Here is a 27,264-nt window from a genome sequence, read left to right as displayed (position 1 = left end):
GTAACTGATAGATAATTACTATGCAGTTGTTTGAATAGATGCTGCTCTCTATCATTTTCAGGTAAATGACCTTCAGAATGGCGGCAGAGGATTTTCTCCAAAATGATGAAATAGAAATATGTAGACACACAAAGCAAGTAGAGGGAAGAGACCTGTGAAATATTTCTCGATGATATTTTTTAAAAAATGAGCACTATAGGGACAGAGAGAACAAGAGCAGTTACCAATGCCCCCTGGTTTTCTTTTCTCCACTCTTCTCTTTAGAAGGTGAAAACAAAGTGGAAGAAAATTCAAGTATAGAATCATCAGGTGGTGAAACATCAGTGAGATTTTAATGAAGCCTAAAATTTTATACCTCAAACTAGAAAAAATCTGTTGCTGATTTATAGATGTGCCAATATGAAGAAATACGTGAAATAATATTAATCCTTCTATTTTAATTTTCATGAGATGAATCATACATATGTTTTATTCTTTCTGATCATTCTGAGCAAAACCAAATTATGAAATTTTTAAAAATGCTGTTTCTCAAATTACAACAGATAAATTATATCTTTAGTAGAAGAATCCTGCATAAATCCTGTACATAAATATCATGCCTAAAGGCTTGCATCAACAAGAGTAATCAAAAGAAAATAACTGCAAAGAAGTAAAAACATAAATTTAAAATGTTGGTGGTGATGACATTAAGGCGAGAATTTGGAGTTGAAGTACCATGTTGATCAACTTTTTCTGTTCCTCTCTACCTTTCCTTATTACCCACTCTAGCTTTTAAAAACATGATGAGACTGTTTTTTTGTTTTTTTGTTTTTTTGTTTTTTGCGGTACGCGGGCCTCTCACTGTTGTGGCCCCTCCCGTTGCGGAGCACAGGCTCCCGATGGGCAGGCTCAGCGGCCATGGCTCACGGGCCCAGCCACTCCGCAGCATATGGGATCCTCCCGGACCGGGGCACGAACCCGTATCCCCTGCATTGGCAGGCGGACTCTCAACCACTGCGCCACCAGGGAGGCCCCGTTGAGACTGTTTTAACAGAACAGTGTGATGTGATATTTCAGATATACAAAAAGGTATACAGAATATAAGGTTACAATTGCAGTCTGTGACATGGCTGTACCTATCCACACACACTCACCTGGCACTGTATGTCACTGACTCACTTGATTTAATTTTTTAATGTAAAATTTTATACTGGATAGATGTTTATTTTTAAAAGAGCAATGTTACTAGAAATTAATTTTTTTTTTTTTTTTTTTTTTTTTTTGCGGTACGCGGGCCTCTCACTGTTGTGGCCTCTTCCACCGCGGAGCACAGGCTCCAGATGCGCAGGCCCAGCGGCCATGGCTCATGGGCCCAGCTGCTCCGCGGCATGTGGGATCTTCCCGGACCGGGGCACGAACCCATGTCCCCTGCATCGGCAGGCGGACTCTCAACCACTGCGCCACCAGGGAAGCCCTAGAAATTAATTTTGACAGATAGTTTAGGATTATAACTTTTGTCTACCTTGGAATTAATCATAAAGTTGGGAGAAGGAGAATAGCAAATAAGGATACCACTCCAGAGCCCTGACCCAAATATAGAGCACAAGGCAGCTCCAGAGTCCACCTACAATCTCATGTGAATTCAGAGAAAATTCACTATCAGCAGGCATGATTACAATAAATAATTCTCTTACTGATAAAGCAGAAAATACAGATAGACAGGAAGAGAGAAAGAGAGGAAAGAAGTAAATAAAGAAGGAAGGAAGGAAACAAAGGAGGGTAAGTAGGAAGGAAGGAAGGAGGGGAGGGAGGGAGGGAGGGGGAGGGGAGAGGGGGAGAACTCTAATTTATGCAATATTTGCTAATCCATTTCCTGTTAGCATTTTCTGCTGGCCACTTCACAACAGTCCCAGAAAAAAAAAAGAATATATTACTCCAAATTACAGACTATTAAATAAACAGATAAAAACTAAGATGATTTGCATGAAAAGAAAACAATAAGCTCTTTTCACAGCACAAACTCAGGGTTTCATTAAGCAAAGTTGTAGGAAAAAGCTACATATCTTTTCAAGCTCTTAGTTATTGCCGAATCTGTAAATCCCATGCCCCATTACCCCTACACAAGCCAGGGAGATGTTCTCACATAATAGCATTTCATTCGTGATCGAATTGACATCAAATGGTTGTCCCTTCTTAATATATACAAAGAATTTTTGATTTGGGGGCTGTGTGCTTTGTTTTGTAGTTGGACCATTAAAAATGATGAAATTTCTCATGTAGTTAGGACATAAACAAAGATGAAAGAAATGTCTCACTTAAAATATTTATAAACAAGGATAAAATCCTGGCAAATATACTGTTGGCCCAGAGTTGGCTTGTTTACCAGATATATTCTTAAGGCTAAATACCTTAAATCAAGAAAAACCTACATATATATGTTTCAACTACCTATGATGATTACTGTAAGGAAGATAAATTGGATAATAAATCTGACCTTGAAGATTATGAATCAGTGGACACTTGATTTGATGCATGTTAAAATGTCTGTGGTAGGGCCTCCCTGGTGGCGCAAGTGGTTGAGAGTCCGCCTGCCGATGCATGGGATATGGGTTCGTGCCCCGGTCTGGGAGGATCCCATATGCCGCGGAGCGGCTGGGCCCGTGAGCCATGGCCGCTGAGCCTGCGCGTCCGGAGCCTGCACGTCCGGAGCCTGTGCTCCACAACGGGGGAGGCCACAACAGTGAGAGGCCCGCATACCGCAAAAAAAAAAAAAAAAAAATGTCTGTGGTAAAATTTAAAAAAAAACCCAAAGCCATTTTTCATTAACAAAGATTTATAAATTATGTTATGAAGTCTGTAATTGACTTTAACATACTTCAGTATAGAGATTATATATGTGATGGTATGCATGTGTTACCAGTCAGTTACCTCAATCAGAAATTCATATGGGGGATGGGGTTAGACTTTAATCCGAAAGGCCAGATTCCTCCGACAGGTGCTACAAGCATTTAAACTATTTTTAACCACAGTCAACATCAGAAGTCTTGCAAATGAGCAAAATGAGTATTAGAAGTGGACTTTCATTTACAATATTAGTGTTATTCAAGATATATGGTTTGGTTGAAATATATTAGAGACATTCTTCATCTTTATTAAGGACCAGGTATAAAAATCTAGTGAGCTATGGAGCCAGTACTTTTTGGAATATTACCCAAGATTTGATGCCCAGTCTATTCTGTGTCTCCACATTGAATCCAAAGATACTGATTGCCTGACATTCTCTCTAAGGTTAACTGAATCCTGCCCCTAGACTCTAGAATATTCTCACATCTGCCTTGAGTGAACCTTTTATATAGATTGTGATTGTAATGCAGGATAGTGAGGGTATGGGAGAGTAACTAACCCCTACTTACTAGGCTTCTGCTACTGTTATATACCCAAAATAACCTAAAAGTCAGCTGTGCATAACAATACTGATCTAGAATAATTCAACAACACTGTGCAACCCACACTCTTTAAAACTCACTATTCTTGGGGCTTCCCTGGTGGCACAGTGGTTGAGAATCTGCCTGATGATGCAGGGGACACAGGTTCGTGCCCCGGTCTGTGAAGCTGCCACATGCCACGGAGCAGCTGGGCCCGTGAGCCGTGGCCGCTGAACCTGTGCGTCCGGAGCCTGTGCTCCGCAATGCGAGAGGCCACAACAGTGAGAGGCCCGCGTACTGCAAAAAAACAAAACAAAACAAAAAAACAAAACAACTCACTATTCTTTCAGGAAGTATAACCAGTATATAAAAACAATTGTTCCCTGTAACCCTTACCTCATTCTGTTCAACAATACATTTGCTTTTGTTCTGAGAGTATAACACTAAATTTCTCTTTTGATTCCTCATGGTGATATTTGTCCAATGTGGCTTAATAACCAGATCTTTAAAGTTTTCATTCCATTTCTGTGTACTATTTTGATCATTTGAATAATTTCACAAAATCCTGCCTTGCCTTTCACCTTGAAGTATCAACTCATTACCTTTTTCCCCACAGCCCAAACAATTACCAGGTCTAGCAATTTAGTTAAGAAAACAGACTGGTATTTATATAATTGTCCTCTGAGTGTGTGTGTGTGTGTGTGTGTGTGTGTGTGTGTGTGTGTGTGTGTCTGACTATGTGTGTGTGGGATGGGGGGATGGAGAAGGAATGAGCTTGATCATCACTGAATACAAGAAATTAGTTATGGAGAGGCAAACCTGGCGTTCAGATATAGGACTGTGACGAGACCACTTCCTCTCACCGTATGGGGGCCTAACTGGGCTGCAAAAATATTCTCCTCTCTGACGTTTTTATCTTGGCTCTTGACAAGCTTTCCACTGCCTTTCTGTTCAAGATTCAGATTTCCTATTATTGCTCCCCTGGGTATATTTTTTTACAGAATGGTTCCTGTCCCTGAGAAGGCCACATCAAATAAGTGACATCACATGGAGTAATACAAGTCCAGTCCTTTCCCTGCAAATCACAATGATTCTGAGGCATCACTTCACAGCTTCAGAACTCCTTGAAGGGCCAGATGAGGCCTCCACTGCAATGGCATCACAGCCCAACGTCTCTTTCTGCCCTAATGTTGACTCCAAGAACACTCCCAAATAAACATTTTGTACGCTCACCTGCCATCTTAGGGCCTGCGTCCCAGGAATCCAGGCAGTGACATTAAGCACATAAATGCCAGGCATTTGGCACTAATTTCTATAACACTTCTGCTCCAAAATCTCCATAGTAGAGGGGCAAAACTTTACAGCATGCACATTTTCTTCCCACTCCTCTTTCATCAAGTACTTGGGGCTTTAAGGTAAGAATGATTTGGAAGAAAGTAAGTGGGCTGGACGCCCTGCATGTCTCCCTGGGCTCGAACATACCTGTCTCTAGCCTCTGAGTTTCTCAAAACCACTCCACTTTTGATCTGAGGCACACTCATCAGACTGCTGTCTGAAAACCTCTTCCAACAGAAGGTACCCTTCTTACTACACTCCAAGAGTTTCTGTCTAATCCAAGTTAAAAATTCTCATCTATAGAGGACCTCCCTGGCAGTGCAGTGGTTAAGACTCCACGCTTCCACTGCAGGGGGCATGGGTTCCATCCCTGGTCAGGGATCCCGCATGGGGTGTGGCTGGTGCGCCCCCTCCCTCCCAGAGAAGTATCATCATGAAAAAAATAAAATAAAATAAAATTCTCATCTATTAGTAAAGTACACATTTTCTGAAGCATTTGGAAAACCATCAGTGTGAAACAAGTTTCTCTATCTCCCTCTTTTAAAAAATTTGTAGCACCAAATGACAAGGGGCTTTGAAACGCTACCATTTCCCTTTTGATTCCATCTTAGATTTGAAAGTTTGATTTATTTGTGCTGCAAAAATCACTCATGATTAATTGGGTTATCAAGTGTCTATAATTTTTCAGCTAGGGTAATTGCCACAATTAGCAAGAAGAACCCTCCATACAAACCTATTTAGTCATCTAAAATTAATATTTGTTTTAAAGAGTGACTTTAATTGTTTACTTTGATGGATAATGTAAAATACCACTGTTATGTTAAAACAAAATGAAAATGTGAGAAGTAACACACAGGTAGAACAAATGCAACTGCAGAGTTGAAATCTATTTACAGAGATCTTAAAGTGTGCCTGATAACTACAATGTGACATAGAGATTTTTTTTTTGTTGTTGTTGTTGTTTTTTTTTTTTGCAGTACGCAGGCTTCTCACTCTTGTGGCCTCTCCCGTTGCCGAGCAACAGGCTCCGGACACGCAGGCTCAGCGGCCATGGCTCACAGGCCTAGTCGCTCCGCGGCACGTGGGATCTTCCCGGACCGGGGCACGAACCCGTGTTCCCTGCATCAGCAGGCGGACTCTCAACCACTGCACCACCAGGGAAGCCCGACATAGAGTTTTATATTCCAGTTTCACAGATGCTCAGACTGAGGATCGGAGAGGTTGTATTGCTTGTCAATAACACACAAGGCAAGGCTCTAGATGCCTGACTCCAGAAAAGCTCATGCTATTTCTACAAATATGAGAAAAAGAAAAATGCTCACTTAATATTAATGTTCCTCTTACTGAGGAGAGGGTGGAGTATCCAAATTACAACAACAGTGTACTTTACTATGATACTCAATTTTCGTTATGAATAAAAGCCGATATTTGGAGATGTCATCAAAGAGTTGACAAAGAAAAACAGGAAAAGAAAAAAGGAATGAAATAAGTTAATGACAAAATATTTCCTGTTTATTAGTTGGAAATCCTTGTTTATACATTCATGTAATACATTCCATTTCTCTTGATGTGTAATGAAAGACAATGAATATGTATTCTTTTTGAAATAACGAAAGAGATAGTATCCTGTGTCTACTTTCCCTTTTTAGACTTTTCATTTCAGAATTACTTATGAAACACTACCAAGAAACAGGAAAATAGAATGAAACAAAAAATGAACCATGTTTATAAGACTGTTAGTCTGGTTATAAAGCAATTACATTTGGTTTAAATATTGGCTCCTCTAGGAAACCTTTCTTGACCAACTGTCAGCTCCCTTTAACATGAAGTAGTGACTAGGGTAGGTGTGTTGGTAACCTTCACATCATCTCATTCTGTGAAACCAAGGAATAAAGGTAGGAACTCCCATCCTCCTTGCCACAAGGATTTGTTCAGGATGGATTTATGTTAGTCCATATGCTAGTCCAATCAGGGAGAAGCTCAGTACTTTCATTTGAGGGTCAAGAAAGTTTTCTTTCCTTTTTAATACAGTATGACATGTGAAATGTATACTGTAACTGCTATGAAAATGTTGAAGGCAAAACTGAGCAATGAAGTTGGAGCCTTGAGCATGCCATGCCTGAAGCCCACACAATTCTTTGTTACATAAGTCAATAAAGCCCCTTTCTTATTAAAGCCAGTTTGAATTGGATTTTCTATTAGTTGCAATTGAAGATATTCTCATTTATGGCCAGACTTAATCTAAAGGAATACCTTCTTTTTACCCAATCATAGAATCTATTTCATCATGCCTCAATTGCCCATTTTCTTTTTGGTTTTCTCAAATAGATGATAAAAAAATTAACTTAAGGTTTTCCAAGAATCTATACATCAAATAATTCCGCTTGCAAAGTGTTGATACTTGTTTAATTTTCTCTCTTCATCTATAGGTGAGGTGATTATATATCAAGTTTACCCTGGACAACACTTACTGTCTGGCATTATTAATAATGACACTCATTTTCCTTCTTAAATTTATTATGATTTAGTCAATAAATCATAGAATGGACTATAAAGTGATTTTTAAAATCAGCCCCATTTTTCCCCTTTGTAAGCTCAGTGACAGGCAAATGCCCTTAAGCCGCCCCCTAGCTGTGACAACCTCATAGACAGTAGGAACTAACATATAGATCTCACCCCTCATAGGATTCCTTAGCTTCCCTTTGTTGCTTTCTTTCAGAATCTCTTAGCAAGCAGCCTGCTAAAAATTGATGAACGGGGTTGTAAGATAACTTGATTGAGAAAGTAACTGTATTTTGTCTTTCAAAGTAAAAAACAGGTATATTTCCTTTTCCACTTTTAGATGGCAGGCATGGCTGTGTCCCTGAAGTCTGGATTTTCTTCCCTCCAGAAAGTGTTAAGAGCTCTTTGTTTTGGACAACCTTGGATTTTAGAAAATGACCTAGAATATTTGAGACTCCTAACAAGAAAAAAAGGTAAAACTGTAATACCAACTAGGAGATTTCTTTTCTGCATACCCATAAGCCTCTCTAAGACTCCTGAAGGATCCTGAAGGGAAGGGGGAACTCTGAAAAATGACCAAAGATGCTGGATTCCCCAACTACCCTAGAAGAAAGTCTCTGAGCCCAATTTTATTTGATTCAGGAAAAAAAAAAACCAAAGATACATAACATTTCTTACATGTTTGGAGTTGAGAAATAATTCAGTTGAGCTTTATCTGTAAGGTTATACATGATTATTCTAGGAAATTTCCATGTCAACAGAGAATAATTAGATTCAATGCTCAAAGCCAAATAAATTCATTCTTAAAGGTAGAATTTAAGAATGTGATAGCATGACTAGATAGTCATAATATTTGGGGGCAAAGAATTGCTCTTCTAATAGGAAAGCTATAATTGACTACATACTTTCTGAATATGAGAAAGGAAAACTGCATCTCAGCTTTAGAGAATTTGCAGATCAGTTATATATTCTATTCCTTGAGAGAATTGTAGGCCACCTGACCCTGATTTCAAAATATAAATAAAACTGAGAAAAAAAGGGAACTAAAATAGGGCTCTAGAATTGGGATTATACCTTAGAAAAACAAAAACAAAAACAAAAAACAACAGGAGGTTGAAAAATACCAGTGAGTATCATGATCGCATACGATGAACTGCCACATAATTATAGGTATTTGAAGTAAGCAGGTATGTACTGGGAGATCAAAAAAACCCACCATGATCAAAAAATATCCCTCCCCCACCTTTCAAAATGCTTAAAATTACAACCATTAAATTATCTGAAGAATCTTCCAATGTAAGGAAATTAATATATATTCCTTTTTAAAGAAACAGATATGACATTTTTTGTGTCTTAAAAAATTGGTTAAGAAGTTTAACACAAAAGGTTAAAAGCAGATAGGATGCAATTTGGAAGTTGGTCAAATAAAGGATATTTCTAAGCAATTTAAAACAAATTAACTTTTACTTTAAAACCTAAGCTTTAAGGGTCAGAGAAAAAAGAGCAATAAGGTAGAACATGCCTTCTGGTTGTAAAAAACATATTTAAAGAGACAAAGGCTTGGGGAACATCTGTGATTTCCATCTCTCTGCTTTCTATTGAAAAAGTAGTAGTTTTCTAATTAGTAAAGAAGATTTAAAAAAAATAAATGAGAGAGACCTTTATAGTAGCTAAGTCTACGTAAGATCTTTCATATCATATGATAGGTTCTCTTGAAGGAACAATTAGTAATACAATCAGAAGTACCAAGGGTACCTAATAATAGGCCCAGCGACAGATGACATCTGACACATTGATGAATAGTAGTCACCAAACTTTGACTGCGCACACCTACCATTTAAAAAATTCTGGCCCACACATACCAATCCATATTTATTCAAAATTTTATACATGTACTACTTTACTAATATATTATGTATTTTAGAAAACATGAAGTATTAAATATGAATGAGAATAAATAGAAATAGAAATTGGTTCTTCTTATATTCCCATTGCAGATCTCTGTAACTGAACATGCAAATGAAGAGACAAAGCATTCCACTTCAAACAAAATGTGGAAAGTGTGCGGTTTCTTTGTCTTTTAGGTTTTATACAGAAAAATGCTAAAACATATATAGGCATTTTAATGCCTTTAAATGCTACTCTAAATTCTGTGCTTCTCTGTAAAATTTCATGCAGATTTTAATAACTAATTAATATTTTAAAGATAAATTATTATAATGTATAAATATATTTTTATAGACAACACTAATTTTATAGAATGCTGTGCTAAATTCTTTCCCTCAGATATTCATTCTGGAGAATGCCTAGCTACTTGGTCCCTGGTAGGTATATAATAATGAGAGGCAAAACTGCTATCCTAGCAACAACTTTCCACATTGTAGACTTGGTGCCAAGAAAAGATTTCTGAAAGGTTAATTTGGTAAAAACAACTGCATGTAGAGAAATCAAGTGACTCACAGAGACATGCACATGTGACTAAGATATATTAATATTCTCTAAACTGTGGTCCTCCAGATATTCCACACAAATGATTTCCATGGAGAAATGACTGAGAAATGCTGACCTAAATGACGCTAACAATCCTGCAGGACTCTTCAGTGACTTTGCTTATGGGGATGTACATTGTGGATCTTTATGATAGGCAAAGTCCATGTACATTTCTCAGCTTATTTGACTTTTTCATGACAAATACCTATTGACATCTGATGTATCTAGTGTTTCAGAAAACATCCGGGGAAATGTTAAGATATTCTCTCACTTAGGAAAAATAGTGCATTTCCTAGTCAAAATCTTAACACTCATCATCTTCCTTTTTTTTTTTCTTTTTTTACAGCATCTCAATTAATTATGAAAGGCAAGAGTGGTTGTTCTTGCTGGAGAATGTGATGAGAAAGAAGGAAAAATCTATGTACTTGGGTCTTGGGATAGAGCTGCAATGAAGCGAACATGGGTGGCCAAGTAAACACTGGGGCTTGCAGTGAAAGCTCAAGAAGACCATGTAAAGGAGTTATAAGATGTTATGAAAAGGGCAACACAGACAAGGAGGAAAAACTTGATTTTAAAAAAAATTTATATTAAATGGGCCCTATTACTTGTTTTCCTGTTTGATCACCATGCTAGAACAGTTAATCTTTTAATTGCTTACATTTTTCCTTGAACTCCACGAGTGTGTTTGGGTCTTAATTATTCAGAATATGAAAACTGATGACCTAATGCTATGTATACTGATGCTAATGGATCGCTTCAGAATTTGTCAGGCTACTGAAGCTGTGATGAAAGTGACTGCTTTCTCTTTCTCCAATTTAAAAAATATTCAGAGGTAGGAAGATAGAAATGAATAATATAATTTTTCTTTAATTTAATTTAATGTGTTAGAGCTATTTAGAACAGCAATGTCCAATAGTACTTTCTGCAGAGATGGAAACGTTCTGTATCTGTGCTGTGCAATATGGTAGTCACTAGTCACATGTGGCTATTGAGCATTTGAAATGTGGCTAGTGCAACTAAAGAAGTGATTTAAAATTTTTAATTAACTGAAATTTAAATAGCTACATATGACTAGTGGCTACTGTATTGGACATTGCAGATTTAGAGAATTACAGACAACACCTGTGGTTAATTAGGAAGTGATTCCTTGAGAACAGAAGAGGAAATATAAACACAATGCATTTTAATTTTCCACTGAATTTACATTGTTTTCAGTGACCTTTGTACAGTCTGATTGTCAAGTAAAATAAATGATGTCTACTAATAAACATTCATCCAAGGGTTATTCTTTCACATTCACACCTCCATGCCATCTGCAATGAGAGAACTAAGAAGACAGGAAAACAATCACATCATTTTTAGGTAATTAAAAGCTACTTAAGTCTAAAGTAGAGAAATATGCTCTAGTTAAGAGTATACTATCAGACATAACTAGTTGCCTACCCAATATCTGTTCTTTCCTTCTTCACTAAAAAAATCCAAATTTTGTTCAGAACAGCAGGGTTTTAGGATTAGGTCACCAGTTTTATTCTGAATTATAAATAAAGAAACACAACTACTTATTTAAAATACTCTACCCTCCCCCAGGATCTCTCAAAGCTAGGAGAGGTCATGTGACACATTTCTGTGGTGTAAGTAGACTTCTTCTATGTGGGGCTGCCAGAAAAGCTTTTGCTTTCTTTTTAAGTAGGAGCTGACACACCCGGGCACATGCATTTACTCTCCCCATTTCCCCCTCTTTTCCATTTTAAGACAAAGACATAGTGCTTTGTGGCAGTGGAGCCACCTTGAGACCACAGGAAGGAATGAAAGCCAAATGTTGAGGATGGCTGGGGATGGCTAAAGGAAGAGTTGGGATACATGATTTTGTGGCTATTGGACCTACCCTGGAATACATAATTCTGAAGGTCTTGTTTTGTGAGAAAAATAAACTCCTGTCTGGATAAGCTACTGTTAAGAAGATTTTCCTATATGCAGCCAAACTCAATCCTAACTGTATTAACTGGGGAAAAAAGGTCCTTTAATTCCTAAAATTCTTAGAGTCTAAAATTATAATTGTTTTTGCTTGATGTGGTAAATTTAATTCCCAGGAGTCTTTCATTCATCACTGACCAAAAACAGACATAAATCATGCTGCATTTAAAAAATAAACATAAATATGCAAACAGCTCTATAACAGATTGTTAAATTTCAAATGCTAAGTAAAACTAGTCATTCATGAAGATAAAGTAAGTCAACAAAATTTGTAAAACACCTAGCATGTCCTTAGCTGCTAAAGCAAATAGAATAGTATGCCTGTCTTTAAGGGAATTTAAATTCATTTCAAGGGCTAAAATACAAAAAAATAAAAAGTCAAATGACAATAAATGTTTATAAGAGAGGTTCAAGACATGGGACTTCCCTGGTGGCACAGTGGCTAAGAATCTGCCTGCCAACGTAGGTGACATGGGTTCGAGCCCTGGTCCAGGAAGATCCCACATGCTGCGGAGCAACTAAGCCCGTGCGCCACAACTACTGAGCCTGCGCTCTAGAGCCCACGTGCCACAACTACTGAAGCCCGCGTGCCACAACTACCGAAGCCCATGTGCCTAGAGCCCGTGCTGTGCAACAAGAGAAGCCACGGCAATGAGAAGCCACGCATCGCAACAAAGAGTAGCCCCTGCTTGCTGCAACTAGAGAAAGCCCGGGCACAGCAACAAAGACCCAATGCAGTTAAAAAAAAAAAGTATAAAATAAAGTGAAAAAAGGGTGGGTAGGATTTAAAAAAAAAAAGAGGTTCAAGACAATAGAAGCAACTTTACAAGAAAACATACAGTTAAAGGACAAAATAATTTTGTAGTCAATCACTGATTAAAAAGACTAATACAGATTGGAGCTTTCAAAACAAATTTCACTGAGAAGGCAGGGCAAGACCTCAAAGGCTTCAATGTTCTGACAAACCAGTCAACTCTACATTTCTAATCATTGTAATCAACTTTAAGGAGTGTGAAGGAACCCTAAGTCATTGATGTGGTTATTTCATAATTGGATTTGATTAGAACTCATACCTTGAAATGGTTGCACAGTTCTCATCTAAAAAGTTTCCTAATGCTAAAAATAAAATACATCCTCATTTTGACTTAGAGTACCATTTTATTGTAAAATCTCATTATATACAGCTTCTTGCCTGCTTTCATTCTTTCCAACTGCTATTATCTGCCCCCAATAACTGTCTCCTTTTAGTACCTAACACCTATCATACAACTAAAAAAAATAAAATAAAATCGAACATAGGTAGTGTGGTAAAGTGGCAGTTTGAATAATTTTATGTCCAATTTGTCAAAGGGCATTCATGGTTCTACAAGTGGCAGCTTTTTATAATTTTCATATAATATGACATGACAGAAAAGCTTAGCCTCAACAGAGCTACTACAGATTATTTTCCCTCTCACCATACTCTAGTCCTTTCAGTTTTATGGGGAAAAAGCATGAAGGAGTTAAGTGTAAATTATTCTCTTCGCTCCACTTCCTTAAGTAGAGATTGATCTATGTTCTTTTGCCCCAACCCTTTTCCATGGTTTTATTTTTTCTTACTTCTAGTTGGAAGGTTTCGAAATAATCCTAGAGTTTAACAGAGATGAAATCAGTTTGTGGAGGGAGGGTAAAGCCTATCATTACAAAGTTTATCCTGCTGCCATAATTGAAGGGAGAATATGTCAGGTAATTCAAAGCATTATCTTGAGATAAATAAGACAGAAGGTATTTTTTCCTTGAATAAGTCATAGGAAATACATAATTCTTGAATATGATGCTACTTGTTTATACAGAATGTAAAGTATAAAGATAAGGAAATCTGGAAGGTTTTATGAATTACTAAAACTATATTTAAAGTCATTTTTATAAATCTAGTAAAGAATTAATCACTCTAGTGATTAATTCACTCTAGGAACTCTGGTATTATTTTTAGTAAATTGACAAAAGTTCACAAAACACAGCCAACATGCTACTGCCTCTCTCTCAAAAACAGTGAAGCTATGATAACCCTGGAAATTTACCAACCAGCTTAGGTTATGAAAGTTTAAAACATTAGAACATATGCAAAAATAAATGTTCACCCCTAGGTTATTAAATCAAAATTAACAAGACATCTGGAAAGAGAAGTCTAGTTTAACTGTCTTCTATATCAGGGAGGGAGGCACATATTAAGAGGAAGAAAATAAATGATTCATTCATTCTAATATATGATTGAAAACACCATAGCACTTTTTTCTCTTGTGGCAATTATCACTCTGATTTTTATGCTTCCTTCACAGAAGATACACTCTAAAATTGGAGCCTAAATTATTCTTATTTTTAATCCCCGAGAGCAGATAACATTGATGTTATCTTTCACCAGCATGTGTTCAATAAATAAAAGATGAATGAAAAAAGTCTTATATCAAAAGCCATTAAAAGGTAGTCATTATATTTCTAATGAATCTACATGACATTGTAATTCAGGGGTCTCCAAAGTAGGCATTTGATGGAGGAAAGAAAATATGAGTAGACTATTAAAAATATCTACCACTTTATAGGTATTTTAGTACCATGTATACATATATGTATTTATCACTGTAACCCAAGTAATCATATACAGAAAACTGTGGATAAATGAACAAAAACACTTACTAATAGTGATGTGTGATCAATGGTTTATCTCTTTCTCAATTATTGCTGACATACACAGGAAATCAAATTTAAATCCAAACTCTCTCTTTTTTTTTTTTTTTTTTTTTGCGGTATGCGGGCCTCTCACTGTTGTGGCCTCTCCCGTTGCGGAGCACAGGCTCCAGACGCGCAGGCTCAGCGGCCATGGCTCACAGGCCCAGCCGCTCCGTGGCATGTGGGATCTTCCCGGACCGGGGCACGAACCCGTGTCCCCTGCATCAGCAGGCGGACTCTCAACCACTGTGCCACCAGGGAAGCCCAATCCAAACTCTTATTCCACTATCTCTTTCCAATGTCATTTCCTAATGTTCTTTGTAACATGGGTTTTCAAAGACTATTTGTTGAATTAAGGAATGAATGAACAAAGAACCATGTACCTGACATTAACATTATCTAACATTACCCTAACATTCAGAGTAATAAGAACCTACTTTATAACACATTGTAACTTCAGTTATAGACATCAAGGACCCCAAATGATAAAAGCTCCCAAAGCAGGTAATAATATTTAGGGTATAATAACATTATGCAGCTTTCAAAAAAGATTAAAACACACTGAATTATACTGCTTTCTTATAGAAGAAAGAAGATCCCAGATTTTAGGTATTTTTATGAAAAAAATAAAAGCCATTTCATGTAAAGGAATCTCGATCTAAACTCAAGCAAGGACATTTATAAATATAATTCACTATTTAAAACCAATAACTAAAAAAAAATTTAAAAAAAAATAAAAACAATAACAAACATAAACTTATCAAAATCCCACTGATATTTCATTGAAAATACAATATACTGGCTTTTATCAGAATTCATGTAAATATTATGGTTCAGTTTTACCTGATAAGGTTTTGACAAAATTTTACAGTGAATTGAATTGAAATGTAGTAAGATATGCATTTCCATTCACAGACATTGAGATATGTGGTTTGGTAAAGCTTATGTTTATCTTTAAGCAAAAAATGTGTCCGATACCATTTTCCATAAAAAGGTTATTATAATATTTTGAAAATGGGAATTGTTTGTGTTTGTAACACTATGAGCTTTGTATTTATGGGAGTTAATTTTGTCATGATCTATGAGAGTATAAATCATATTACTGACACTGACATATTTTAACAATCTCCAGGGAAGATAACAGCAAATTTGGCTCTCATTAGGTAAGGAAAGAAAATTGCACGCATGTAGAACAACGATCCAGAGTGATGAGCTTTCTACAGGGGACATGTACATTTGTCAGAAGATAACTGCAGTACAAATTTGCAAATATCTTCAGCCAAACATAGTACAACATTATTCTTTGTAGAATGCAACATACACCTTCCATATATGGAAAGACAGCAAACTCTGGTACGGTGCTTCTCAAACAAGGTTGTGCAGAAATGAACAGATGAGCTGATCAGGGCTGAATGGTTGTTTGAGAAAAGAGAAAAACAGAATCATCAATCTCCTCACACTAAGATGACTGTCATCTAACTTGTGAAATCCGTTGGATACCAACGGAAATAAACTGTTTAGTTTTAGTGTGTTCTGTTATAACTTTGGTGGAGAAATGAGGAGATGTTTAAGAAGGGGCGTGGTGGGGCTCACAGGAAAAGAAAAAGAAGAAACATCTATTCCCCACGAGGTCTGTATTCACGTTAGGGCATCTACATTCATTAAGTGACCTTAGACCATGTTACTATATTGTCTGTAACCTTTCTCATTGATTGAATAAGGGAAAAACTATTTGTAATACCCACTTTTCTGCTATGCTCATGGCAAGAGAATAATACCAAGAAACATTCTGTTTTGTTTTTAGTTTAAACAATCAGTGCCATTTCCCGCCCCCCCCCCCACTCTGTTCCATTAATCCTTCTAAGTCCATGCTAGACAAGTTCTTTTGTCATCAGACTGTGGTTGAATTTATTCAACAAAAGTTATAATCAGAATGATTCTGGAGCCATTCAATTGCTCTTTGTGTAGATATAGCCAGAGTTTAAAAAATAATCATAGAATTTTTATTAAAGACTTTGACCTTAACAATAAAAAAATTAAGCATATCCAAGTAATTATTTCCCATTTAAATATACACTGGACCTACTAAGACTGCTTGTTCAATCTTTGGATAATGAAATCTCCCAGGTAGCAGTATAATGTGCAGCTAAAAATGAATCTTGAACAATGCTATTGTCATCTTGTCTAGATTGGCCAATTTGTCTCAACCCCAATCTGGAGAGGTCTTATTAGAGGCTAAAACTCTTTGCCGATTCTTTATGCAATACAAGTGCCTGTGGTTCAGATTTAGTGAGGAATTACCCTGAACACCTGGCCAAGATGACTTGAAAAAAGACTATAATTTGTTTAGCACAGGCAATCAGAGACCAGTAGTAGAAAAAATAACAATATCAAATGGCCACCTAAATCCTACCTACTGATAACATTACAGTTATCCATTGCCACAACCTGTCCCCAGATCTGCCAGCCACGACTCTCTATCCCCAACCTCTCACTCTCCTTCTCACCTTCCTCCCTCCCTTTCTTTCCTGTTCTTCCCTCCTTCCTTCCCTCCTCTTCTTCCTTTCCTTCCCCTGTCTCTCCTTCTTTCCTTTCCCTAAGGGTCACATTTAATCATAACTTTCAGAGAAAAACTCTAGACATATTTTCTCTTTCATTGGATAGATTGTGCCAGTAAAAGAAAACTGTGAATAACTGTCACAACAATTTTATTTCAGAGCTATTTTACTTAAACATGTGATGAAATAGGAAAAGCATTTTTTATCAGATTCCTCTGACACTAAACTATAAATTACAAGTCATCCTCTGCTATAAATTCACAATTTTAGAAAATAAACCTAGAGCTTCATGTATGTTTTACTTTTAAAGGCTTAATTTGCATATTTCACACACAACTCTATTCCTCTACAATATAGTGGTTTAATTTTTACTCTAAAATTAAGCAGTCGAGTTGCTTAATGTTTTAAATGGCTATATTTAACAATCTTTTAAAAATTATAGTTGTAATTTTAACTTCCATTTCTTGCTTAATGTAATTCACTTAGTAAAAATTATTTTCATTTCTAAATGGTAGCAGCCTCCTGTTTTCTAAAATAAGAATTTAATTAAACAACTTATGCTAAAGGAGAACAGAAACTTAATATCAAATGTGTGATTTTTTCAATTCAAGATCTACAACTATGAAAAGCTAACTTATTCAAATGCCGTGTCCTTATTCCCTTTCTGGGGACTATATTTTAATCACTGCATGTCTATAGTTTGATCTGAAGTTAATAAATTCGAAACTAAGTTTTCCCAGAGTCATAAGATGTTTTATTACATCATCGCTAATTTCTGATGCTCCGCAGCTACAATTACAATCCCCCAGCTCTAATCTCTGCTAAAAATGAAGCTTCTTTATCACATTTCATTCACATTATCCATAAAGCAATCTACATTTTTTATATTGTAATCTTTTATTGTGAAATCTGTGTAAATATAAAGCTCTAAATATTTAACAATATATTCAAGATTGAGACATTATTGCAATATTTGGAGCAAAATTGATTAGAACAATATTATGAAATGAGAAAATAATTATTAATGAAGAATAACATTTTGTTGTACTATAAATGCATCCTCTTTTTTATTATCTCCATGATATTTATTTATTTATTTACTTATAAACATCTTTATTGGAGTATAATTGCTTTACAATGGTGTGTTAGTTTCTGCTTTATAACAAAGTGAATCAGTCATACATATACATCTGTTCCCACATCCCTTCCCTCTTGCGTCTCCCTCCCTCCCACCCTCCCTATCCCACCCCTCTAGGTGGTCACAAAGAACGGAGCTGATCTCCCTGTGCTATGCGGCTGCTTCCCACTAGCTATCTATTTTACGTTTGGTAGTGTATATATGTCCATGCCGCTCTGTCACTTTGTCACAGCTGACCCTTCCCCCTACCCATATCCTCAAGCCCATTCTCTAGTAGGTCTGTGTCTTTATTCCTGTCTTACCCCTATGTTCTTCATGACATTTTTTTTCTTAAATTCCATATATATGTGTTAGCATACGGTATTTGTCTTTCTCTTTCTGACTTACTTCACTCTGTATGACAGACTCTAGGTCTATCCACCTCATTACAAATAGCTCAATTTCGTTTCTTTTTATGGCTGAGTAATATTCCATGGTATATATGTGCCACATCTTCTTTATCCATTCACTGTCAATGGACACTTCGGTTGCTTCCGTGTCCTAGCTATTGTAAATAGAGCTGCAATGAACATTTTGGTACATGACTCTTTCTGAATTATGGTTTTCTCAGGGTATATGCCCAGTAGTGGGATTGCTGGGTCATATGGTAGTTCTATTTTTACTTTTTAAAGGAACCTCCATACTGTTCTCCATAGTGGCTGTATCAATTTACATTCCCACCAGCAGTGCAAGAGGGTTCCCTTTTCTCCACATCCTCTCCAGCATTTATTCTTTGTACATTTTTTGATGATGGCCATTCTGACTGGTGTGAGATGATATCTCATTGTAGTTTTGATTTGCATTTCTCTAATGATTAATGATGTTGATAATTCTTTCATGTGTTTGTTGGCAATCTGTATATCTTCTTTGGAGAAATGTCTATTTAGGTCTTACGCCCATTTTTGGATTGAGCTTGCGTTTTTGATATTGTGCTGCACGAGCTGCTTGTAACTTTTGGAGATTAATCCATTGTCAGTTGCTTCATTTGCAAACATTTTCTCCCATTCTGAGGACTCTCTTCTCATCTTGTTTATGGTTTCCTTTGCTGTGCAAAAGCTTTCAAGTTTCATTAGGTCCCATTTGTTTATTTTTGAATTTATTTCCTCTCCCTGCGATCCAACCAAAGCCTGAGCCTCAGCTCCCAGCCCCGCCCACCCCAGCTGGTGAGCAGACAAGCCTCTCGGGCTGGTGAGTGCTGGTTGGCACCGCTCCTCTGTGCGGGAATCTCTCCGCTTTGCCCTCTGCACCCCTGTTGCTGTGCTCTCCTCCGCGGCTCTGAAGCTTCCCCACTCCACCACCTGCAGACTCCGCCCGTGAAGGGGCTTCTAGTGTGTGGAGACCTTTCCTCCTTCACAGCTCCCTCCCACTGGTGCAGGTCCGATCCCTATTCTTTTGTCTCTGTTTTTTCTTTTTTCTTTTGCCCTACTCAGGTACGTGGGGAGTTTCTTGCCTTTTGGGAGGTCTGAGGTCTTCTGCCAGCATTCAGTAGGTGTTCTGTAGGAGTTGTTCCACATGTAGATGTATTTCTGATGTATCTGTGGGGAGGAAGGTCATCTCCGCGTCTTACTCTTCTGCCATCTTGAAGCTCCCTCACAATCTACATTTTTTTTGAGAACCAACTACTGTATGTGCAGGTGTCAAACAAACTTATATTTAGAGTACTGGGGCATAAATAGTTTTATTTCAGGTCTCCATATTGCAAAGTTAAAATAGATAAACATATTGCTTACATTGGGAGGAGGGGTGAGGAAATGATCTCTCCCCCAGTGTAAGGAGCTTTGGAAGGAAAGGGTTTTAAATCAGTGTTCTCTGCTCTCCTCTAGCTAAGAGATGGGGGTGTGACCCAAGCATGGTCAACTGGACTCCTCCCAGGACTTTAAATTTTGAACAGTTACACAGTACAAAGCAAAAGAGGATCACAAAGAGACTCAAGTAGTACCTGCTAACTAAATGCCCAGGCATACTCAGGTCCGTTTTCTTTTTCTAGGTCTTTTTCCATTGCCTTCAAGCTAATTACAACGTTTACTTTCTGCTTGATTTAATCAGAGGGTACTTTCCATTGCTTGCATGGAGAGAAACCTACCTAATATGCAACTACACTACATTTGATGATTTTACTTCTCTTTTTAAAATCCTTTCAAGGTTGTTACCACCTGCAGGCCATAATCAAAACTCCTTAGTCTGTATTGTAATAGTTCTGTATTGTGGCTTATTTTATAATGGATTAACGCATTAAATCATACAAATTTGTAATAGATAAAAATATCAAATCACTAGGTTATACACCTGAAACTATTATAATATTGTATGTTAATTATAATTTTTTTAAAAACCCTCCTTAGTCTGGCAAGGAAGGGTCCCCATTTTTTAGTCCTACCCTTCTCTATGCAACCTCATACATTTCTTCCTCATCCGCTTAGTTTCAGCCAGATGGAATCACAATTTCTATCACATACTGCACTGTTTATTTACTTCAGTGAAAAGCACAGTTCCTTCTGCCAGGATCGCCTTTGTCATTTTATCTACCTGGTTAATTCCAAGTTGTTCTTTAATGCTTGGCTTAGGTTTTATCTTCTTCAAGAAGCTTTTCCTGACATCTCTTCTCCTCCTTGGCTTAGTTAGATGTCCTCTCCATGAAGTAAGTCCCTAGAGCATTGCCCAAGGATTCCCAGGGAAGTGGAAAACTACGGCGCCTAAGGGTGGGGATTCTGGAACCAGACTGCTTAGGTTCAAATCTCATTGCTATCTTTTTACTACTTGACGTTGAGCAAGTTACTTACAACATTACTTACACAAGCACTCACTGTGCTTTAGTATAAATCTCACAGTGTTGGGCTTCCCTGGTGGCACAGTGGTTGAGAGTCCGCCTGCCGATGCAGGGGACACGGGTTCGTGCCCCGGTCCAGGAAGATCCCACATGCTGCAGAGCGCTAGGCCCGTGAGCCATGGCTGCTGAGCCTGCGCGTCCGGAGCCTGTGCTCCGCAACGGGAGGGGCCACAACAGTGAGAGGCCCGCGTACCGCAAAAAAAAATTAAAAAAATATAAAAAATAAATCTCACAGTGTTGTTGTAAGCATTAAGTGATACACACAAATTATTTAGATCAGTGACTAGCATCATTAACGCTAAATATGTGCTAGGTATTATCCTGAAATTTATTTCTATCACAGTGCTATTATTGCTTTTTATTCGCATCATCTTCTTTAATCTGTGCATTCCTATCTTGTCTAACTCTGTATTTCCCAGGCACTTAGTAGTCGCTCAATAAAAATTTACTAAAAGAATATATGAGTAAATAGACATTGATAGTGTTTTACAGTTTATAAAGCACATGTGGAACACTGCATCATTTCTCACACCTCAAACAGTAAAATTAGAATTGCTTTATTTAAAACTCTATATAGAGGAAATATTTCTTCCCTGATATTACAATCAATACTTCCCCAAACTCACCGCTCTTTTTTATAACCCTCCACACACACACACATTTGTTTAATGTTTATTTAGGGTCATTTTACTGACCATTTAGTGACTGTAGCTATACAAGGCAGGAATTGACAATATCTTTATAATTTTTTTTAATATAAGGGGAAGAAGCAGGAAAATCATCCCCACTATTTAGCAAGAGAAGAGAGATTACAGGTGTATGTGTGTGTGTGTGTGTGTGTGTGAACATTTATAATACAGTTGACCCTTGAATGACACAGGTTTGAACTATGCAAGTCCAATTATACCGGGATTTTTTTTTCAATAAAAATACAATCGGCCCCCCGTATCTGCAGATGCAGAATCCACAGTGCAGAATCCACGGATATGGAAGGCCAACTATGGGACTTGAGCATCTGCAGATTTTGTTATCCATGGTGGATTCCAGAACGAATCCCCTGGGGGACTGACAACTGTACTGGCTTTCTGTGACCCTAGACATGGCACTTGAACTTCTCCTCTGAATTACTTTTGGACCTGTAGTTAAAGACTATCACTTTGAAGAGGCATCAAACGTTTTACAAAGGAGTGTGGATTATCTTTCCCACTCTAGTATCTAGTGGCTTTTACAGGAGGCCATAATGTCATTAGCAGAATGGGGTCCAGGTGTGGAAATGAGCTCTTATTTTCATGTAATATTATTATATGACATACAGTTTGCACAACACAAATACCATGAATAGTCAGACTTACATAGTTTGCTTAGCACCTAATATTAATTACTAACATTAGTTGAATACTTGCAGTAATCAAGGCAAGGTGGGAAGCATTTTCATGTACTACCTAATTTAATCCTCATGACCACCTATAAGGAAGATAGTATCATTATCCACATTGTATAGATAGATGACCTCAGGTTCAAGGAGGTTGAATAACTTACCCAAGGTCACACAGCTATAGTAGAGGAGCCAAACTTTAAACCCATACAATCTAATTTCAAAGCCCATGCTTTAAACATTATAACATACTATCTCCTCTGGTTAGGAATACTCCTGGAAGTACTGGAATAGCTCAGTATGATATTGTGAAAGAATGTACCTCTTGTTTCTTTATGTATCAGCACACTGCAATTGTAAAATGCTTAGCTTTGTGTCTGACATACACTATATATTCAAATACACATATATCACCAAATGGTAGCCACATTTACAGTTAATACTGGCAGGCAGTATACGTAGTAAGAACACAGGCTTAGGCACCAAACAGACTTGGATTTGAATCTTTGCTCTGCTACTTATTAGGAGTGTGACATCTATGAGCTTCAGTTGCTTTTTTGGAAAAATTTGGCTACTAATACTTGTTATAAAGCAGTAGCAAAACAAACTATACATATATATTTATATAATATTTACATATCTTTATATTCACACATATCCAACACTATATGGTGTATGTGAATCCTTTGTGCCCTGTACCTACCTAGAAGAGGAAACCAAGATCCAGAGCATGATTTGACCACAATCATGCCATTTGCAAATGACAAAAAAAGACCACTGGGACTCCCCTGGTGGCGCAGTGGTTGAGAGTCCTCCTGCCGCTGCAGGGGACACGGGTTCGTGCCCCGGTCCGGGAAGATCCCACATGCCGCGGAGCGGCTGGGCCCGTGAGCCATGGCCGCTGAGCCTGCGCATCCGGAGCCTGTGCTCCCAACGGGAGAGGCCACAGCAGTAAGAGGCCCGCGTATCGCAAAAAAAAAAAGGAAAAAAAAAAAGACCACTGAATTCAGGTCCTCTGAGTCTAAGATTAAGATACTTTAAATGCAGGTTGTTTACTATTAAATTATTTTCATTCCTACTGAATTACTGAAGTTCATTTTAAAAAGAACTGTTTTTCCAAAAGGTAGTTCTATACCAGCTAAACAACTTCAGTACAATTTATTACTTCTTTAGAAAAGACTTGAACATCATTTACAAGTGAAAAAAACTATAGCATATAAACCTTTCAAATCTACTTTTTTAATTCATTCAGAAATATAAAAGATATATTTGTTTTAGCTAAATAAACCATATTTATGTCAATGTATTCTGATGTTTCTCATTGATGTCATAATTTTGCAGAATGTATTCCAATGAGGCTGAGAAATGCAATCGTATTAAAAACATGTTTATTTGAGTATGGCATTAAATAAATACGAATATTAAGATCTAAGGTATTTTAAAATATATTATGTTTTGTTACTTTTCTCTTTTTTTATTTGTAGCTTATTTTCAATTATCCTTATCGTTGGAGGAGGAGAATTGGCATGGACAACTCAGAAGAGTGAACAACCAATTCCCAGATTATTATATTTGATTATGTAATATATTATGGCTGCAGAGTGCCAAAACAAACACTTCAAATGTAAACAGCTCAAATGAGCTATTTATTTGATATAAAATAGGTTTTAAAAATACCAGATGTTTAGTGAATTTAATTAAGCCAACTATACTTTAAGGGCTAAGCTTTTTTACTTGTATTATTCCTTTGTAATTTATGGTTGTTTTAGACAACTGCATTCATTTGTTTCCTTGATCATGCTTAGACTGAACAGAGTACAGAGAGTAGTGTGTTGGCTCACAGAGAAAAGCTACCTAAAAACTGGTGGGAAATGACTTGTGGAAAATCTTCACTTTAAAGATAAACCTCTGCCAGCTTTCCTCTTTTTTCCCCCATACCTTCTGCTTGATGATCATCTCGTTGATGTCTTCAAGATCACCCACCATCACCCTCTGTGATTTTATAACACGATCAAGCAGAGACAGCCAGTCGGTAAGTTCTGTCCAAACCCGGTTGAAATCTGCCAGAGCAGGTACCTCCAACAGCAAGGAAGATGGCATTTCTAGTTTGGAGACGGCAGTTTCCTTGGTAACCACAGGTTGTGTCACCAGAGTAACAGTCTGACTAGGAGCTGAATTTTTTTTTTCAAAAAGGAAAAAAGAAAAAAAGAAAAATTAGAAACACAAGAAGCCGATTTCAATAATAATAAAACTAATTTAAGTGTAACAATTTGAGCCAAAGTATTATTTATGACATTTTAAGTATAATTTAAAAATTATAAGTATAATTTATAAAGTATCCTAATGTGGATACTTTATATAGTACCACGATAGAAAAATTCTAAGTTTCCAACTTTTCATTAATACACATTTAACAATCTTTCAAAATGATTTTGATTATCCTCACGGCTGAGCAACTGATTTAATTTAAAAAGTCCTTCTCAATAACAATTATACAGGTTGTGGAATTGGTAAAGAAAAATATAAAGTATTCAGGCTTTGCCAGGTGAATAAGTTTTACTTATTTTTTTCATTCAAGGGGAAGAAAAAAGTAAAGATTGGATAAGATCTTAATCCGAACTTATGATTTCCTTGAATAGGAAGTAAATTAGTTTGGAGGTAGACTCTAGGGAAATCAAAGCCAATGAAATGTTCTTGTCTTTGCTCTGTATTTTATACTGGGAGCAGCTTATATATTTTTTCCTTTTCTTTCAGACTGGTAATAAAGTGGCTAGCAGTGAAGAAAACCCAAGCTACATTATTTTTGGAAAATCAGAGCTAGGAAAGTTTTTCCACTTGGATAGTGAAACACTGTTCAAGGTTATTAAGAAATATTAAATTAATATGAATAGTGATGAACACTGTAGTGTAAGGTAGCACATGGTAATAGTTAAGATCTGAAGTTCTTAACTTCAGAGTGAAAACACTTGGGAGAAAATCCTTCTCTGTCTTAGGAACTCTGTGACCTTGGTTAAGTTACTCATCTTCTCTAAATTTCAGGTTTTCTCTTCAGCAAGGAGGGATAATGACAGGATAAATGTCAAAGGGGCAGTTGTACAGATTCAATGCCTAATACAAGAAATGTACATAGAACAATACCAGAAAAATAACAGGAAAAATATTAGCATAGTTCTGGACACTAGTAGGTAATACTGTTAGGTATTACTATTTTTATAAATATCTGATAAATAAGAAGCACAGTGATAAACAAATATGGTAAGAAGTTAGAGATAAGGAGTCGAAATACATAAAATATTTGGGGAAAACTCAGTCAAAGGTCTTGTGTGGCCCTATATGTACTGAAGGGGGCTGAATTTGCTGGTGTGAATTGATACTAAATACCAACAGCTGGATTATCAAAGGTGAGTGAAGAAGGGCAAGAAATGTCAGGTCTAGTTTATAGGCAATGGCCTCTGGAGCCTAATATATCCAGGAGACTGGTCAAAGAAAGAGTGGCCTATATAGTTCAGAAGGGAAGCTTTGAGGGAAAGCTGCAAAACACAACATCTCAATGGGAAGCCTGAGAGGCATGGATGACAAGAGGACTGTTCTAGAAACATGAAGAAAATGCCATACTGGCATTCCATTCTGAGGTGGCCATAAATTACTTTTCATGGTTATATTACTTTCTGTTTTTTTAAGGTTATCTTTTTGTTAGAGAAGATGATGAAAGAAATGGAGGCAAGTCTCTTGTCTCTCAAGCTTCTTGGGGAGAAGAAGAGGTTCCTACAGATGGAAGAAATAATCTTGAACAAGGTAGAAAGAAAAAAAGTGAGGTGTCAGATGGAATAAAAAATGAATGCCAAGAAGTAATGACTGAAGGACAATGATACTGAGGAGACAGAGAAGAAATAGTTTCCCAAAGCCATCTCACTACTCTGAGGCTTTTTTCTAGAAAGAATGAAACATAATTTGAAGCAGAAATAGCATTTGTGATCCAACAGTCTAGTAGGAGAAAGCATGGGAGCCAATAGGATCTAGCAAGCTTAAAAGGGATTCCAAGAGAGGAGCTGAATCCCTGGAGACAATGCATGGGTGAGGATGAAAAGAGAGCTAAATTAAAATATCACTGTAGGAGCTAACTGTGGAATGTCTAGCTGAATAGGAAATATGGACGTAATTGTTCTGAAAATAGATAACAACAGATACTCAGGCAACATACAGTATTTTAGGAGGATTTCAAGGTTCTGGGAAGTGTCAGTCAAGGCTGTTTTTTTTTTTTTAACTTGACTTATTGAAAAATTCACCCTCAAAAGAAAGCAGGAATGCGATTTTTTTCTCTAGACATGCTTCTGACCAACAAAGAAGTGTTTAATGAAGTGGAAATGATCACGTCATCTTAAATTTCTCTACAATGAAGGACGAGAATGCAGAGAATCATCAGACTTCAACTGCTTTCTGGAAAACACATGGTGGGGGGGGGGGGGGCGGAAGGCAAAGTCTATTGAAAAGAAAGGCTAGGACCAGAGATCGAAAAACAGAATGTTTTAAGATGACTAAAAAGTACAATTAATATTGGGATGATAAGTCACAAAATTCTCCAATGAGGAAAAAGTATCACCAGGTAGAAAGACAGATGAAACAGATTCAGAGGAGAGTTGAGAGGTAGAGCAATGCTGCCATCTGTGCCCTGGTCATGGGCAAAGGATCTGATTTATGGACCGGTCAGTCAGGCCAGGGCTGGTCTTGTCTCCTCCAGTCCTCAACACCTGAAAACATCTTTATACCAATGGGGAAGGGAGGAGAAACTTTCCATTTTGCTCACTGCTTTATCTCCTGCACCTCCCGCAGGTTCTAGAATCTAGTAGGTGCTCAATTGATGACCTCTGAATAAATGAATGAAACAAACAAAAAAAGTCTATGCACAGCAAGATTTT

General features: G+C 37.1%; 1 protein-coding gene across 3 annotated transcripts in view; it reads right to left on the bottom strand.

Annotated features, from left to right (window-relative positions):
* Positions 1–27,264, bottom strand: part of DMD (dystrophin) — a 1,698,782-nt gene that overhangs the window by 643,051 nt on the left and 1,028,467 nt on the right. The window contains exon 46 of one of the 3 annotated variants that reach the window (XM_060087208.1): positions 24,287–24,519. In XM_060087208.1, the coding sequence (XP_059943191.1) occupies positions 24,287–24,519 (233 nt within the window). Of the gene's footprint in view, positions 1–24,286; positions 24,520–27,264 lie in introns of those variants that run through there. The other 2 variants (XM_060087209.1, XM_060087210.1) reach the window with 2 other exon arrangements.

This window comes from Mesoplodon densirostris, chromosome X, assembly GCF_025265405.1.
Source record: "Mesoplodon densirostris isolate mMesDen1 chromosome X, mMesDen1 primary haplotype, whole genome shotgun sequence".
Classification (NCBI taxonomy): Eukaryota; Metazoa; Chordata; class Mammalia; order Artiodactyla; family Ziphiidae; genus Mesoplodon; species Mesoplodon densirostris.
This window is presented reverse-complemented; position numbering and strand designations above follow the sequence as displayed.